The 15,296-nt window shown below is 37.5% G+C and overlaps 2 protein-coding genes across 7 annotated transcripts in view; one reads left to right on the top strand and one right to left on the bottom strand.

The window, feature by feature from the left end:
* ccdc186 (coiled-coil domain-containing protein 186) overlaps window positions 1-8,279 on the top strand; it is a 124,299-nt gene extending 116,020 nt beyond the window's left edge. The window contains exons 20-21 of one of the 2 annotated variants that reach the window (XR_011345352.1): window positions 3,575-3,685; window positions 7,183-8,279. The gene's annotated coding sequence lies outside the window, so the exon portion shown is untranslated. The remainder of the gene's footprint in view (window positions 1-3,574; window positions 3,686-7,182) is intronic. The other variant, XR_011345354.1, reaches the window with a different exon arrangement.
* Window positions 1-15,296, bottom strand: part of nhlrc2 (NHL repeat containing 2) — a 96,782-nt gene that overhangs the window by 22,793 nt on the left and 58,693 nt on the right. For all 5 annotated transcript variants that reach the window (XM_069899999.1, XM_069900001.1, XM_069900000.1 and 2 more), the window contains 5 exons: window positions 13,901-14,129; window positions 5,499-5,621; window positions 4,642-4,851; window positions 3,404-3,614; window positions 126-382 (listed from right to left, as the gene is read on the bottom strand). In XM_069899999.1, the coding sequence (XP_069756100.1) occupies window positions 126-382; window positions 3,404-3,614; window positions 4,642-4,851; window positions 5,499-5,621; window positions 13,901-14,129 (1,030 nt within the window). The remainder of the gene's footprint in view (window positions 1-125; window positions 383-3,403; window positions 3,615-4,641; window positions 4,852-5,498; window positions 5,622-13,900; window positions 14,130-15,296) is intronic.

Genomic DNA, 15,296 nt, shown 5'->3' with positions numbered 1-15,296 from the left:
ACTCATTATGCCAATGTTAAATACTACCCAGCTATTCTGATGGATCAAACTTAAATGCTACGTTGTTTTTAATTCCTTATTTACCTGGAGTGAAATTTCAAGGAAATAATTATTAACATACTTACTCAAAAGCAGAAGCTGAGGTCCACTTTTGAAATGGTTTCTTCACATGCACTGGAAAATCGTAACGGTTGTTTAAATGAGATTCCTTTCATTTGACAAATATTGTCATTTTTACTGCAAAAGTAGAGGCACACATCTATTGATAACACAAGTCCATTTGTCTGTACTTGGGCAGGAACCAAAAAGATGATTTCAGTCTCTTTGTCAAGATGAACAATTTCTCCTTCGTTTTTCTGGCCCAAAAAGAGCCATTCGTTCCCTGCAAAGAAAAAAAAAATGTAAATAGAAATTAAATATTCATGTTTGAAGTTAATAATATAATTTAATCAACATTTTAAGACATCAGATTTTTGCCTCAATTAATCACCACAGTTTTCCAATCAAGGCCAGACAATAAAATGTTCACTAAATTCTAAAGGGAATATATTCTGGGTTATTCTAATCCTTTCCATTTATTTGTTGCATTCATTATTTTTCTACCTTCAGAGTGTTTTATATTAGTTCCATTTGCTGAAAGCTGCAGCAAAAAAGAAATTTAAAGAATTATCTTCTTTACAGAAGAACAAAATCAACATATGTAACAGGTGGTTGAAAATGAAATAAGTAAAAAATAAGAGCATGATTCAGGTAGAGTCTGTGGAAAGAGACAAATCATGTTACGATTACAGGAAAATTTTGTTGCCGAACTGGCCAGTTTGGTTACAAGGTTATCCATCTCATCTATTCAAGTAGTGAACAGCCATGTGACAGCACATCCTGATGCCTTCCCAATCATTGTACTCTGACAAACTCCCACCAGCACGCCATATGCGAGACCAGAGGAACCAACACACTCAACCACTGCTACACCACCCTGAACAACGCATACTGAGCCATACCATGACTGCACTTCGGCAAGTCTGATCACCTGGCTATAGTTCTATTCCTGGTGCACAAGTTGAGACTGAGGACCACAGCACCAGTGGTGAAGACAGAGAAAGTATGGTCGAGGGAGGCGGAGGAGCATCTGCAGGACTGGAACATATTCAAGAACTCATCCATAGACTTGAATGAATATGCAACAGGTGTCACCGACTTCAACAGGGTGTGCCCACACACACATATATCGGGAGTTCTCCAACCAGAAGCCCTGATGAATCAGATAATTTGCAACCTGCTGAGGGCAAGAACAAGGGCATTTAAGGATCAGGATCTTTACAAGAAGTTCAGGCGCAACCTTCTGAAGGCCATCTCTGAAGGAAAGTGGCAATTTCGGAGGAAGCGAGAGACACAGAAACACACCAGCTACGGCAGGGAGTGTAGGCCATTACAGCCTACAAAATGAGGGAAAACACTATAGATGGCTGTGATGCTTCATTACTCAATGAGCTGAACACCTTCTATGCCCTGTTTGAGAAGAAGAACCAAACAGTGCCAACCAGAGTCCCTGAAGAAGCTGAGGACCCTGTGATATTTGTCTATGAGGCCAATGTTAGAACATCATTCAGCAGGGTGAACCCTTGCAAGGCGTCAGACCCTGATGGCGTATCTGGCAGGGTACTGAAAATCTGTGCCAACCAACTAGCTGGAGTGTTCATGGACATTTTCAATCTCTCATTGCTGCAGTCAGAGGTTCCCACCTCCTTAAAAAGGGCATCAATCATCCCGGTACCCAAGAAGAGAAGCGTGAGCTGCCTCAACAACCACCAACTGAAATTCGCATATCGTCAAAATTGATGCAACATCGATGGCTCTTTACTCAGCTCTGGATCATCTCGAAAACAGCAATTCATACTTATGGCTGCTCTTCATCGACCACAGCTCAGTCTGCAATACCATTATTTCCTCAATGCTGGTCAAGAAACAAACTCTAGGCCTCTACCCCACTCTGCAGCTGGATCCTTGACATTCTCATTGGAAGACCATAGTCAGTATGAATTGAAGACAACCGCTCCTCCTCAAAGATCATCAAAACAGGCGCACCCCGAAGGATGCTTGATTAGCCCACTGCTCTATTCGTTATGTACCCATGGCTGTAATTCCAATGTTATCTACAAGTTTGCTGATGACACTACAGTTGTCGGCAGAATCACAAATGGCAATGAGGAAGCATCCAGGAGGGAGACAGATCAGCTCGTTGAATGGTGTAAATGACAACAACCTGACGCTCAACATCAGCAGAACCAAGGAGATGATTGTGGACTTCAGGAGGAAGTTAGGGGAACACAACCCAGTCCTCCTCGAGGGCTAAATAGTGGAGAGGGTCAAGAACTTCAAATTCCTGGGTGTCAACATCTCTGAGGATCTGTCCTCAAGCCTCCACGTTGATGCCATCACAGAGAAGGCTCGCCAGCAGTTAGACTTTGTGAGGTATCTGTGGAGATTCAGTATGTCACCGAAGACTCTCAAAAACATCTACAGGTGTACTGGGGAGAGCATACTGACTGGTTACACCACTGCCTGATATGGAGGCACCAACTCTCAGGACAAGAATAAACTCCAGAGGGTTGTTAATTCAGCCTACGATATCACAGGCACCAGACTTCATTCCATTGAGGACATCTTCATGAGGTGGTGTTTTAAAAAAGTAGTGTCTATCCTCAAAGACCCCACCACCCAGGCCATGCCCTCTTTATTCTGCTACCATAAAGCGAAAAAAGGTACATAAAGCGAAAAAAGGTACAAAGATGAGCACTCAATGGTACAAGGACAGCTTCTTCCCCGCTGCAATCAGATTCCATCAGGACGAAAGACACTGCCTTACTTTTCGTGCACTTTAAAAAAAAATGTATAGTAATATTGTAAGATGGATGTTTGGAATATGACACTGCTGCAAAAACCAAATTTCATGACTTGTTCATGACAATAAATTCTGATTCTCGTTCAATTGCTTGATATGGAATGGCTCTGATACTGGAGACCATTTTGTTCCAACGAAGAATAAAATACTGCTACTTGTGTCTGGTCTGCATACTCGTCCTAAATCCGACATTTTAGGTATCCAAAAAACGCACAGATTTTAGTACGCTTTTGTCAAAGTGAATAATAAGCTCATCTTTTCAGAGGCCTACAACCCCTCCTGAAAAATGGAACAGAAATTATGTACCTAATTGCACCCTTACAATCCATAATATCAGAAAATTATATAATGCGATACTTAATTTTGCAAACAGTCCTATTTGATACATTATACAGAATTGCTTATTTGTAAAATAACTGTTGCATTTACTTTGACAGTGTGGCATAAATGATTATGACATAGAAATAATGAGAACGTGTGGCAGATTTGCCAGAATATTACCTTCTGCCCAGAGAGACCAGAAACTTGGGGCCCCCTCTGTAAGTTTTGCTCCTTCAGGAAGTTCAATTTTCAGATGGAACTGTAGTGTCTGAGCAGGTCTCACAACTAATGGAGTCTTTTGCACTGAAACAGCAGATTTTGGCAACCTATAAACTTTCTTTGTTTTCATAGGTTGGGAAGAATCCACAACATCCATAAAAGTGATTGGCAGCTATTGAAGAATAAAAGAATAATAAAAATTACAACTATGATCTGATGTACATTTATGATTCACTTTAGAGGGTAATTTAACTTTTAATTCAGCATTCACTTCTTTGTGGAGAAAATGGATTTATGGTGTGCCAAAAGTGGCTTTTATATAGGCCGAATTATGAAAATCTGGAAAAAATAGAACTCAGTGGGCATGGAGGGTTCTTGTGTAGTAAAAACAAGAAAATACAGAACATATTAAGAAATCTATACCTAAATCTATAACCTCAACCTAAACTTAGTATGATCTGCTTTTGGATAGTAGGATATACCAAGAGAGAAATAGGTTGGGATGAACTTTCTGCTTCATGATGTGTGATGAAACACATCAATGATTGGAATATTGATAGTTTGGAGAAAAGAAGAAAATTCCAGAGGTAAAAAAAATGATATTTTGTACTAATATAGGTCAGTCAGCTGAAAAATATAACGACAAAATTAGTGTTTGAATGAAGGTGAGATGTTCGAAAGTAGCAAATTCTATATAAAACTGCACAAGAGAGAGGCAACTACTTTATTGAAGGTTTTGGTAAAGAATTTACTATTAGCCAAACATTGAAAATTAAAAGGGCAAAGTTTCTTTCTTTGAATCATTCAAAAATATTTCATAAATTATTTGATAGTTTTATGAGAAAGAAGAAATCATGCTCTGTAGACTATATGCAATTTCTAATGGGTCTAAATTTGATAACAAATAAATAAATTATTATAGAATTCAAGAGCACAAATGAGATTTTATATAAAAAAAAGTAATGAAAAGATATCTTACAGTGTATTTTGAACACTTCATTTCCCATTAGAATTTGTACACAGTAGGATTCAGTGGAAGAGTGACTATGGGATTATTCTTTCCTCTATTAGAATGATGCATCTTAACTTTATGACCCTATCCACACCCTCAAAAAAAAACCCAGATATTGCCTGCAGAAATACTTAGCCATGTATTTGATGCAAGATATAAAGTGATTTGGGTGAGAAATGCAGCTTACCACAGAGACAGTCTCCATTTCCAAATCCAGTACTTTAATTTGGTGATTGTTGGTATCGGCTACATAAACGACATTCCCATTTTCACCAACACACACATCTCCAGGCTCATTAAATGTAGCTTGGTTAAAGTTGGGACCAATTACATTGCCAGCTTTGCCAGTTCCAGTTAGTGTCATACACTGTTTTGTTTTTGGATCTATCACTTTGATCTGAGTTCAAAATAAGTGATATATTTGAGAGTTCCATCATTAAAATCAAAATGACTTTTTAAAAAACTTTTTACAGTATTAAATTATTCTGTGAACCTTAACTCATTTTATAAAGCAATGAATTCTTTTTGTGAATGTTATCTAAAACAGCAAGTGGAGGTTGAGAGGATACTCCTATCGAATAAACACGCATATTAAATGATTAAAAGGTCTTTTGGTCCTTCAGGTTGACTAAGTCAGTAAATCCAAATTTTTCCCATCATACACAGTCACTTAAAGTTGTGCATTTCTCAAATAATAGAGTCTGAAGCCAAAGTAGCTTTTAATAATCATTAAAAGTCTCAGGACTTTCTAGGTTTCATTTCCTTTCCATTTTGATATCAGATTCATAGCTTTGTTATATCTGAAGCAGTTTCCAGATTTCATATTAGATTAAATATATATTTAAAACATTGAATGTATACATTGCAAGGACAGATAAATAGCATTTAACATTCAAAGATGTAAAAATGATATTTCAAAGAAAACATTTTGATACAATACCAATATTATTCTTTGTGCATTCTATTTAGGTTCTATTTAACCTAAACCATTACTATAACCAAAAGAAAATAATCGATATGAAGCAAATTGCTTTAACGACTTGCCTTGTGATTGTAGGAATCTGCAACATACAGTTGATTCCTTTTTTCATTCCAAGCTACTCCAAGAGGATGCTGCAACTTAGCTTTTATTCCAATTCCATCGACATCTCCAAAAGCAAAGAGATTCTGAAAATTAACAAGTGCTTTACTTAAACATAAACCGTTTAAAATGGGCTGAGATTATATTTATGATAAAAATCAGACTAACTTGTAACCATTTTAAAAGCCCAAAAATATTGCAATCTGAAGAATTCAGATTGGTCATTAGAGATTCTTTTTCCTGTGGCCGAGGCAGAATTACCACTTATTGGCAGAGCAAGAAAAAAAAATGTATACAATGAACACATGTAAATAAAGAAATGTAAACAAACTGACTGTGTAATAGAGAAAATAAATCAAGAAAGTGAAAAAGTAAGAGCCCTTCAATGAGTCCTTGATTGAGTTTGCTGTTGAGAAGTCTGATGGTGAGCCTCATGGTGCGTGTCTTGTGGCACCTATATCTCTTTTCTAATAGTAGCTGCAAGAACAGAGTGCAGATCCTTGATGATTGCTGCTGCTCTCCGACAGCACCATTTCCTGTAGATTTTCTTGATGGTGGGGAGGGTTGTATCTGTGATGTCCTGAGCTGCGTCCACTCCCTTTTGCAGGGCCTTGCACTCAGGGTATTGGTGCCCCCATACGAGACCACGATGCAGCCGATCACCACACTTTTCCACATCAACAGAAATTTGCCAGGCTTTCCAATGTCATACCAAACCTCTGCAAACTCCTGAAGATGTAGAGGCCTTGACGTGCTTTCTTCATGATACCATTTGTGTGTTGGGTCCAGGAAAGATATACTCCCAAGACTTACATTTGCTCACTCTCTCTACCTCTGATTCCCCCAATGAGGATCAGTGATCACTGGTGAGTTTCTCTGTTTCCCAGGCAGCATTCTAAAATGGATTTTGAACTCTTTGTTTTTGGCATTGAGAGGTTTTAGGCTAATCCTGAGCAATATGAGCACAGATCTCAAAATTTTCCAGGCATGAGTGCACAGATCACTATTGAAAAGACTAGCGTTTTTCTTTTAATTGATGTAGAGGCAGAAGAACTTGTACTCCTAATTCTTGGGCACACCTGATAATCAGTACAATCAGTGATGATTGGCTTGTCTCCTCCTCTGTAGTCTTTCCCAGGATTTATTCAAGGGTCACTGCAAGTAGGTCGATCAATAGATTTGGAAAAGGGTTACCTCCCTGTGGTAGTGACTTGCCAAATTATTAAAGAAAAAGGTTCAATGGTAATTTCTGATCAACTTTGGGCCATCAGTTGGAGAGCGAGCTCCCAGTGCATTAAATGGCTTCAGGTGTATATTCTAGTAACTAAAAACTCCTATGTGAATCTAAATATGATTATTTACAATCCTGCATTTTAATTAACTTTTCAATGTCTCTTTGTTTGCATAGGTGGCAATTGCTTTCCCCCATGCTTACTAAATTGAGTGGAGTCTGAAAGTTACTGTAAATTAACTGCCTTCACAGCTAAAAAAATAAATGGATTCAAACCATTTACATGAATAGTTTGTTTAAAGGAAATGCTTTTCAAAAGTATTGATTTACAAAATTGTCCACCAAGAATGCATTAGTAGGATTGCTATCCAGGAGATATATTTAAAATAATTTTCTGTCCATTAACTCAAATACAGCTGAGCAATGATTTTCCATTACCAGATGCATGACTGGGAACTGCTAAATGCAATCACACCACTTTGCTCGATAGAATAGCTGCGAAACTTCTTTTTTCACCATAATCGAGATTCAAGACCTCCAGAAGATGCCATGATTGTAATTGGAACAGGCCATTTTGCAATGACTTTGAAACCAAGGCAAGAATTCTTTGGCCAATATGAAGGTTTTTCAAAAATGACTATTGCTAGCTACATGAAATATTCTTTGTATGATTTTTACCCCAAAGCACTATAAATAAGGTAGAAATATTGGAACTTACTAAATACAACATGACTACTCAAGTCTTAAACAGTGTTCATGGAAACTGTTGAGACCCCTGGTTAGCATACGTGTAATAAATACCAGCAGCTCAAGGAGCTTCAGTTCAGCATTTATGAGCTAGAGCTGCAAAGAAAGGGAACTGTAACTTGAATCAACTTTGGTCCTACACACAATCTCACCCCTCAGATTCCTAGTTAATCAGTCAAGAGGAGCAGGAGGATGTGACTCTAGGTGACAGACTGGGGGCAACAGTTGTGTTGCAGCAGCCTCAGGACTTGGACTCATCCAATATGCTCTTGTTTCTTATGGGTCAGCCAATTCCATGTCCAAACTACCAATTCACCGTGGGTCTTGTCAAAAACCCTACTGAAATCTCCATGCAGGCAAATTGGTAAGACGTGACCGGCCCCTCACAAAGCTATGTTGGTTGTTCCTAATCGGACCATGACTACACAAATATGCATTTGAGGACAGATTATGCAGGCAAGGCTAACAAAAAAAAAGAGGTAAATGTTTTAAAATTGGTATTTATTTTCTACCTTTAAAAATTTCATATTTCCATTTATACAATATTTGGAAGAATGATTTAATGAAATAAAATATGGTCTCCCATTAGAAAAATTACTTATGTGAGATGATTGATAAATTTTGTCAAATATGGGAGCCTTATATGAGATTTATGACTATAGACTAATCTACCCCCCTCCCCCCAAAAAATATGGTACTTTATTAAGAAATATATTATGGTATTATTAATGTCATTATAATTATTACAATGAATATGTTCTTTTTTTCTATCTGTAGGGGTTAGGGATGGTGGGAGGTGAGGGGGGGGAATTTTAAAATTATTTAGTAGCTATGATGTAATGTTATAGCAAGTTGATTTGAAATGTATGAAGATACTAATAAATAAAATTTTCAAAAAAAAAATGAAGTAATCTCATTAAAACATGTGAATTTCTTACAAAGGTTTATGTTGTGTTCAAAAGGGGTAATGCTTCCCCTGGTATTGGTGTTTTGAACCAAAGGTAATAGTCCTAAAATTAGGCAAAATGTTGTCACCTAGAAGGTAAGGAATCTTTGATTTTTTTCACTACCGAACTGGATAAGGTGTCTCAGTTGCTTAGCACATTCAAGACAGAGATACACAAAATTTTTAGCCTGCTTCTTTCTCTTAGCAGAATTGTCTTAAATTTAAAAAAATGTTTCTATACATACAGCACGGTAAAAGGCCATTTTGGCCCATGAGTCCAATTTACACCCAATTAACCTACACCCCCAGTACGTTTCGAACAGTGGGAGGAAACCAGAGTACCCAGGCAAAACCCATGCAGACACTGTGAGAATGCACAAACTCCTTACAGACAGCGCAGGATTTGAACCCTGGTCCCGAATGCTAGCACTGTAAAGGCATTCCACTAACTGCTACACTAACCGTGCTGCCCAATTGGATAGATAGCAGGCTGGACAGATGGATTTAATTTGATAAATGAAGCATAAAATAACATCAGCAAAGATTTAATGAGCCATTTAGACAATTTCTGTTATAGCATTTAACCATAATAATTTAGCATTTTATTCCTGACTCACCTGTGATTTTAAAAGCACAATGTCAAAACAACTGCTAAATTGTAGAGACACAGTCTTGGCCAGATCTACTATAAAGTTGTGCTTACTGCAATAGCAGAAACAGCTAAACTATGAAGCACACTATCTCAACAAACTCTAACCTTACTCATGAATAGTTCGTACAGCCTTGCTACTAAATAAAGTCAAATAATGTGATCATTTAAAGCACAAGTTGTTAATCACTAATTTATTAGTCAAATATAATGACAGAATGATGCACATTGCCAAATTCAAATACCAAGTCAGTTAATGGATGAATGGAAGAACGAACAATAAAAGTCAAACTTTATTTTTTTTCTAAATGGTTTTCTACAAATATTACATTATAAATCAAACTAATGAAAGTAAAATACCCAGTTTTTTCATGAGTAAGATAAAATAATTCATTAACTTAGTCATGGTTTTAACATGCATGCGTGAGAGGACCTCATTTAACTTTGCAAGCATCAAACTTTCTCAGATATGGTTATTTCGCTCAGTTAATTAAAATAAGACTATTTGCTTCATCTAACGGTTATAGCACCAGACTGAGGCACCTCAGTTATTTTGCCTTGTTTGGTCAGTCATTTACTTTGGAATATCTAAAAAGGGTGAATTTTTAAAGCAAGATAAATAACATTTTTATTTGCCGTTAGGGTTTATGAAATCAAAATTATTTTAGGGAAGGAATGATATTAAAGCAGCTAACTCTAGAGAAATATGGGTCATGATTTTGCCGACAGCGCTGAAACAACTGTTTGTTTCTGACCTTGAAAGATCTAGTAACTCTTTTTCTTGCATCTGTTGCTCTTGGGTTCTGTGTTATCAGTCCCAGCAAAGTGAGGAAATAACAAAATGGTTTTCTCTTCATAACTTGACAGCAAGAAAAATAAAGATAGAATATGAATACAAGGCTTATTAAAACCATAATGGAATTTTTAATAATTATCTAGTTCATTTTAACTTTGGAATCAGAGAAACTCACATGGTTCAAATTTTGCAGTTAAATTATGGTGAAGCTGCCGGTGTACACTGTCATTACACTTGAAATTGATCACAACTTCCCCTCATGTGTAATTTAAGGGAGAACTCACAAAATTACTGTTAGTGATTCATTCCACGAGTTCTACTTTTACAGACTACTTCAGCCTAATAAAGATAATTCAGATACAATTTTTCCACCTGTAAAATACTGTATTCTGAAAATACAGTGGTTGCTCTGTTACCCTTACAACACCTATGTTGACGTTATGCACCAATAACTTTACTTCCTCAGAAGCCAAAGGAAATTCGGTTTGGCGCAGAAGTCTTTTTATCAGTTTTTAAAGATGAATCTAATAAAGTATCCTGTCTAATATATGAACAGCTTTACTCAAGACTCCAAGAGACAATTCAGATAGAATGGTGTTACAAAATGTCAACTATTAGGTGGCTAAAATATAGCCAATGAAATCAGACCAAAAATTCGTATGTGTTCTTCTGAGGTGATACATTTGAATGTTGTGACCCCAGTGTCTGATGAGAAAAATATATGTTTTAAACAATCAGAAGCTGGTAGCTGCCAGGATTGCTGCCTGTGCCACACACCAGAAAGGGTAGGAATAGGAAGCTGTGGCAGATGAATGTGTGCTGAAGGGGGCCGAGGTTCAGATTTGTGGATCGCTGAGATCTCTTCTGGAGAAGGTCTGACTTGCACAAAAAGGACACGCTTCACTTGAACTAGAGAGGGACCAATATCCTGGTGGGCAGGGGTTGGGGAGGGTTTAAACTAGTTTGGCAGGGAGATGGGAACCAGAATATGAGTGCAGAGAATAGGGTAGAAGGTCAAAAGCATGAAGCTAGGTGTTCTGAGTTTGTGAGGAAGGACAGGAAGGGGATAAACATAAAAGTAGTCAGTTATAGAGTTGCCTATTTCAATGCTAAGAGTATTAGGAATAAAGGGGATACAGAGCATGGACCATTATGGAGAACTATGATGTTGTAACTGTTACAGAGACTTGGCTGGAGCAAGGGCAGGATTGGCTGATGCAGGTACTGGGGTTTAAGTGTTTAAGTTAGCACAACACTGCTACAGTGCCAGCGATCAGGACCAGGGTTCGAATTTGTACATTCTCCCCTTGTCTGCATGGGCTTGCTCCTAGTGCTCTAGTTTCCTCCCACCTTTCAAAACATACCAGAGTTGTAGGCCAATTGGATGTAAATGGGCTGAATGGGCCTGTTATTGTGCAGTCTGTCTAAATTTAAATTTAGATCCTGTGCACTTGTATCTCTAAATGAATGGACTCTTTCCTGTACTCGGGGGTGGGAGTTGCTCTTGGACCACCTGGAGGATCTAGTGAAGAATCCTGGCAGTGGCAAACAGCAAGGAGATCCTTCAGGAGTTACCACAATAAATATGAACCCTTTCTTCATTAGGATTATGGAACTTTGAGATCCCGAGTATATTCCGCTCTTCCCAGAGGTGGACAATATAAATTTTTGATTTGTGACTGAAGTTTCAGCTGAGATAGGGTCCTCTCCTCAAATTAAAAACAAACAGGCCAAAATATCAGGACCCTCATGGTCTGAAAGATGCTCTAACAAGGCAGAGGAAATCAGAACCTTCGTCTTAACATTATAAGAACATAAGAAGCAATGGTAGGCCATCCAGCCTACTCTGCTATTCAATGGCTCATCTTCACCTGCCTGCATTTTCCCCGTATCCCTTAATATGCAAAAATCTATCCCACCTTGTCTTAAGAACATTTACTGAGGTAGCCTCCAATGGGCAGTGAATTCCATGGATTCACCACCCTCTTGGAAAAACTTCCTCCTCATTGTCCTATATCTACTACCATGAAACTTGAGGCTATGTCCCCTAGTATGGACTCCCCTACCAATGAAAACTTGCTTACCTCTATCTTATCCATGCCTTTCATAATTTTATGTTTCTATAAGATTCCCCTAATTTTTCAAAATTCCAGTGAATACAGTACCAGATGAATGAGGCACAATCAGTATGAGAAATAATGCACCATTTTCTGGAAGGGCAAACTAAAAAGGAATGCCATCTTCAAAGAGTGAACTTGGACATCAAGAATGAATTTGCTGGTGTCGCAGCAACAAATTGGATGCACAATTAATATTTCACTTAAAAAAAGTTATCATTCCGTCTGACTTTATTTTACTCTTCCATCTTCCATTCTCCTCTTCATGAAAATGACTGTATGTGATGCAACATCTGTACTTTCACTGCGTCCCTTCCCACCATCCAGAAACACAATCCTTCCAAGAGAGGCAGTGATTCACCTGCACTTCCCTAAATTATGTGCATGATCTGGATTCCTCGACATTTAGCAAAATTTGGTCTGTAAAGATCCTGAAATTGCAGTCATCTGCCAACAATTCTTTATTCCATTTCCACGCCAATCTCTTGATCTTTGGCTTCCTTCATTTGTCCAATGAAGCCCAAAGAAGGCAAAAGGAATACCCTTCATCTTCAGTGACATCACTAGGGTTGGTGTTACCCAGTGCAGTAACTCATGGTGTCATGTGACACGCACACTATCTCTCTCTCTCTCGTATGTGTATGTCTCTCTCTCATGTGTGTCTTTCTCGTGTGGTGCTTTTCTCTCTCTTGTGTGTGTGTGTGTGTGTGTCTCTCTCTCTGATGTGTGACAATTTAATTAACTCTCTTGTAGTTAAAAAAAATAACTTGACATCTTCTGGTGATTAATGTAAAATTTCCTGTTTGTCCAACATATCCATATACTGTAGTTGGCTCCTACAGTCAATCTTTTCCCACTACATCTTGCAAGTCATTTAATAGAATTAATAAAATTTTTGCTAAACTGGGCAGATAACATTCCACACCTTGTTCAGGTGTGGCATCATCCATGCTCCAACAGACCATATTATTGTGAGACAGCAGATTGAAGAACTCATTTGATAACAGCAAATCTCAAATTTCAAACAGGTACTCCAAATGCAGTTCAATCTTGCATTTCATGTGCAAGGTTCTGAGAGTCTCAACATCACATGGGCAAAAGTAATACTTGGCATTGACAGTAGGAGTCCAAAAATCTGTGTGTGTAAGCGCAATAGGTGCACAACAGCAACAAGTGTCCACTTTATTTCTTTTTAAAACTGCTTGTTTTGAAAAATGAAGCTTGCTGTATTTGCTCATGAATTACCTATCAAAATTCACCCGTTCACCTCTTCTTTATTCCTCCTTAAATTTGAATTTTAAAAGTATCCCCAAGAATCTGGAAAATCTGAATACTTAAGCAGTCTGGATTTTTAGACTTTTACTGTAATTTAACAATACTAACTTTTCAAATAATTTTTATTACAATAGTTAAGTCCAAGTTAAAGAAAATATTTTGCTTTTTATGGGTTTCTTATTTTATGAATAATACTTTAACTCACCAAATAAAGCAACCACATGTGATATGGACTTAGTCAATGTGCATTAGAGCATTAGAAATAGATGAAAGCCATTTTTCCCTCACGTTTGTCCTTCTATTCATTAACAGTATTGTGATCTTTTACCACTTTCATGCACTCACCTCATTTCCCTTCATTCTCTTCCCATGCAATTAAACCGATAAGACCAACATAAACCTATCATATTTTGGAGCTCGAGTAGCCATGTATCTGAAGTAATTTTTTGTAATTTCCTGGTTACAAGCCAAAATACTGACAGAAAAGATCTGGTGCATCTGAACCAGTTTAAAATCTTGCATAAACAACTGTTTTATAATATTTACTTCATTATTTTATGTAGTCAATTCATGTAAACCTCTTTAAAGTATGAAGCTGACTTACCAGAGGATCCCTTTCTCCTCCGACCAGGTTTTTAACAACACCATCCTTTAGTGATACAGACCGGATAGTGCTGCTCTCACTGTCGGCAACAAAGAGGCAGTTCGTTTCCCCGCCAGCTGCTGACAAGCCCGATGGCTGAGCAAATCCTGCTTTGTGAGGATAGGAATTGTTTCTATTTTCCTCATTACCACTTCCAGCAAAAGAAATGCAAGTTCCCTTCTTGCATTCACTAAGGTAAATTAAATACACACATTAATAATACAGATATCAATAGTGCCATGAAATCAAATCAGAAATAATGAAAATATTATTTTCTTTTCTACAAAGCTATGTACCGGTAGGTAAATCAAATTATACAAAAATGACTCAGTATTTTAATTAGCTCAAGATTTCTGCCAATTTAGAATTTCTGAATGTGGTCCAGTTCAAACTTTGAACAACATGTTCTCTTGAAAATAATTGGAACCTATTCATAGGGAACAACATTGCAATTTGTTTCTTCCGCATATGCACCAGTATTTTGTAAGTTCATTAACCACGTTTTTGGAGGCCCGTGACACTGCCTGGAATGTATCTGGGCAGACTAGCAGCAGCCAGAGAGGTATGTGCCTGCTTTTAGATTCTATATTTGGTTTGAATTCTCTGGTGATTTGAAGGGGTACAAAAAAGCTTCATCTAAATTTTACAGTGCTGGCCTTGGCGTAAACCCTTAATTTGTCTTATTTGAAACTTTAATTCTACTTTTCCACATTCAATTATTTTGAATCCAAGGTCAAAGCAGATCTTAATGCTAACCAGTGGACATTATGTAATTGACCATCTCCCGAGATATCTTCAACAGATAAGAACAGTAAAGTCTTGCCTTTGAGTCAGGAGTTTGAAGGTTTATGAACCTTTCAAAACTGGCACAAAAAAAATCTAGATACTCTAGTGTAGAATGGAGGGGCTACTGTATTGTTGGAGATGTCCCCTTTCATTGAGACTTTAAACCAAGATTATGTTTGTTTTCTGAGATGAGCAAAAGGATCAGTTACCCTATGGGATAGGATGGCAATGCATGCCAGTTTTCCAACCATGTCCAGATCCCATACAATGTATACATTTAGAAAAAAGTGTGGAATCATATTGAAGGATATCACTGAGATGGTATTTCCAATGACCTGAACAAATGTACCCTTCATTTATCATGAAAATAATGCTGTTCATGATTACAATACAATGGAAGCTTGCTGAGTGTAAATTGGCTTCTGCACTTTCTATAAGGCACTTCAAAGTACTCTACTGGCTGGATAGCACTAAGAGTCATTCAAGGGTGTGAAAGATAATTAAGAGAGGATTTTATTTAGGTCTATAAAACCAAAGTGAATCACAATCATCTACTTCCTAGACCAAGAGA

This window comes from Narcine bancroftii, chromosome 10 (genome assembly GCF_036971445.1).
Source record: "Narcine bancroftii isolate sNarBan1 chromosome 10, sNarBan1.hap1, whole genome shotgun sequence".
Taxonomy (NCBI): Eukaryota; Metazoa; Chordata; class Chondrichthyes; order Torpediniformes; family Narcinidae; genus Narcine; species Narcine bancroftii.
This window is presented reverse-complemented; position numbering and strand designations above follow the sequence as displayed.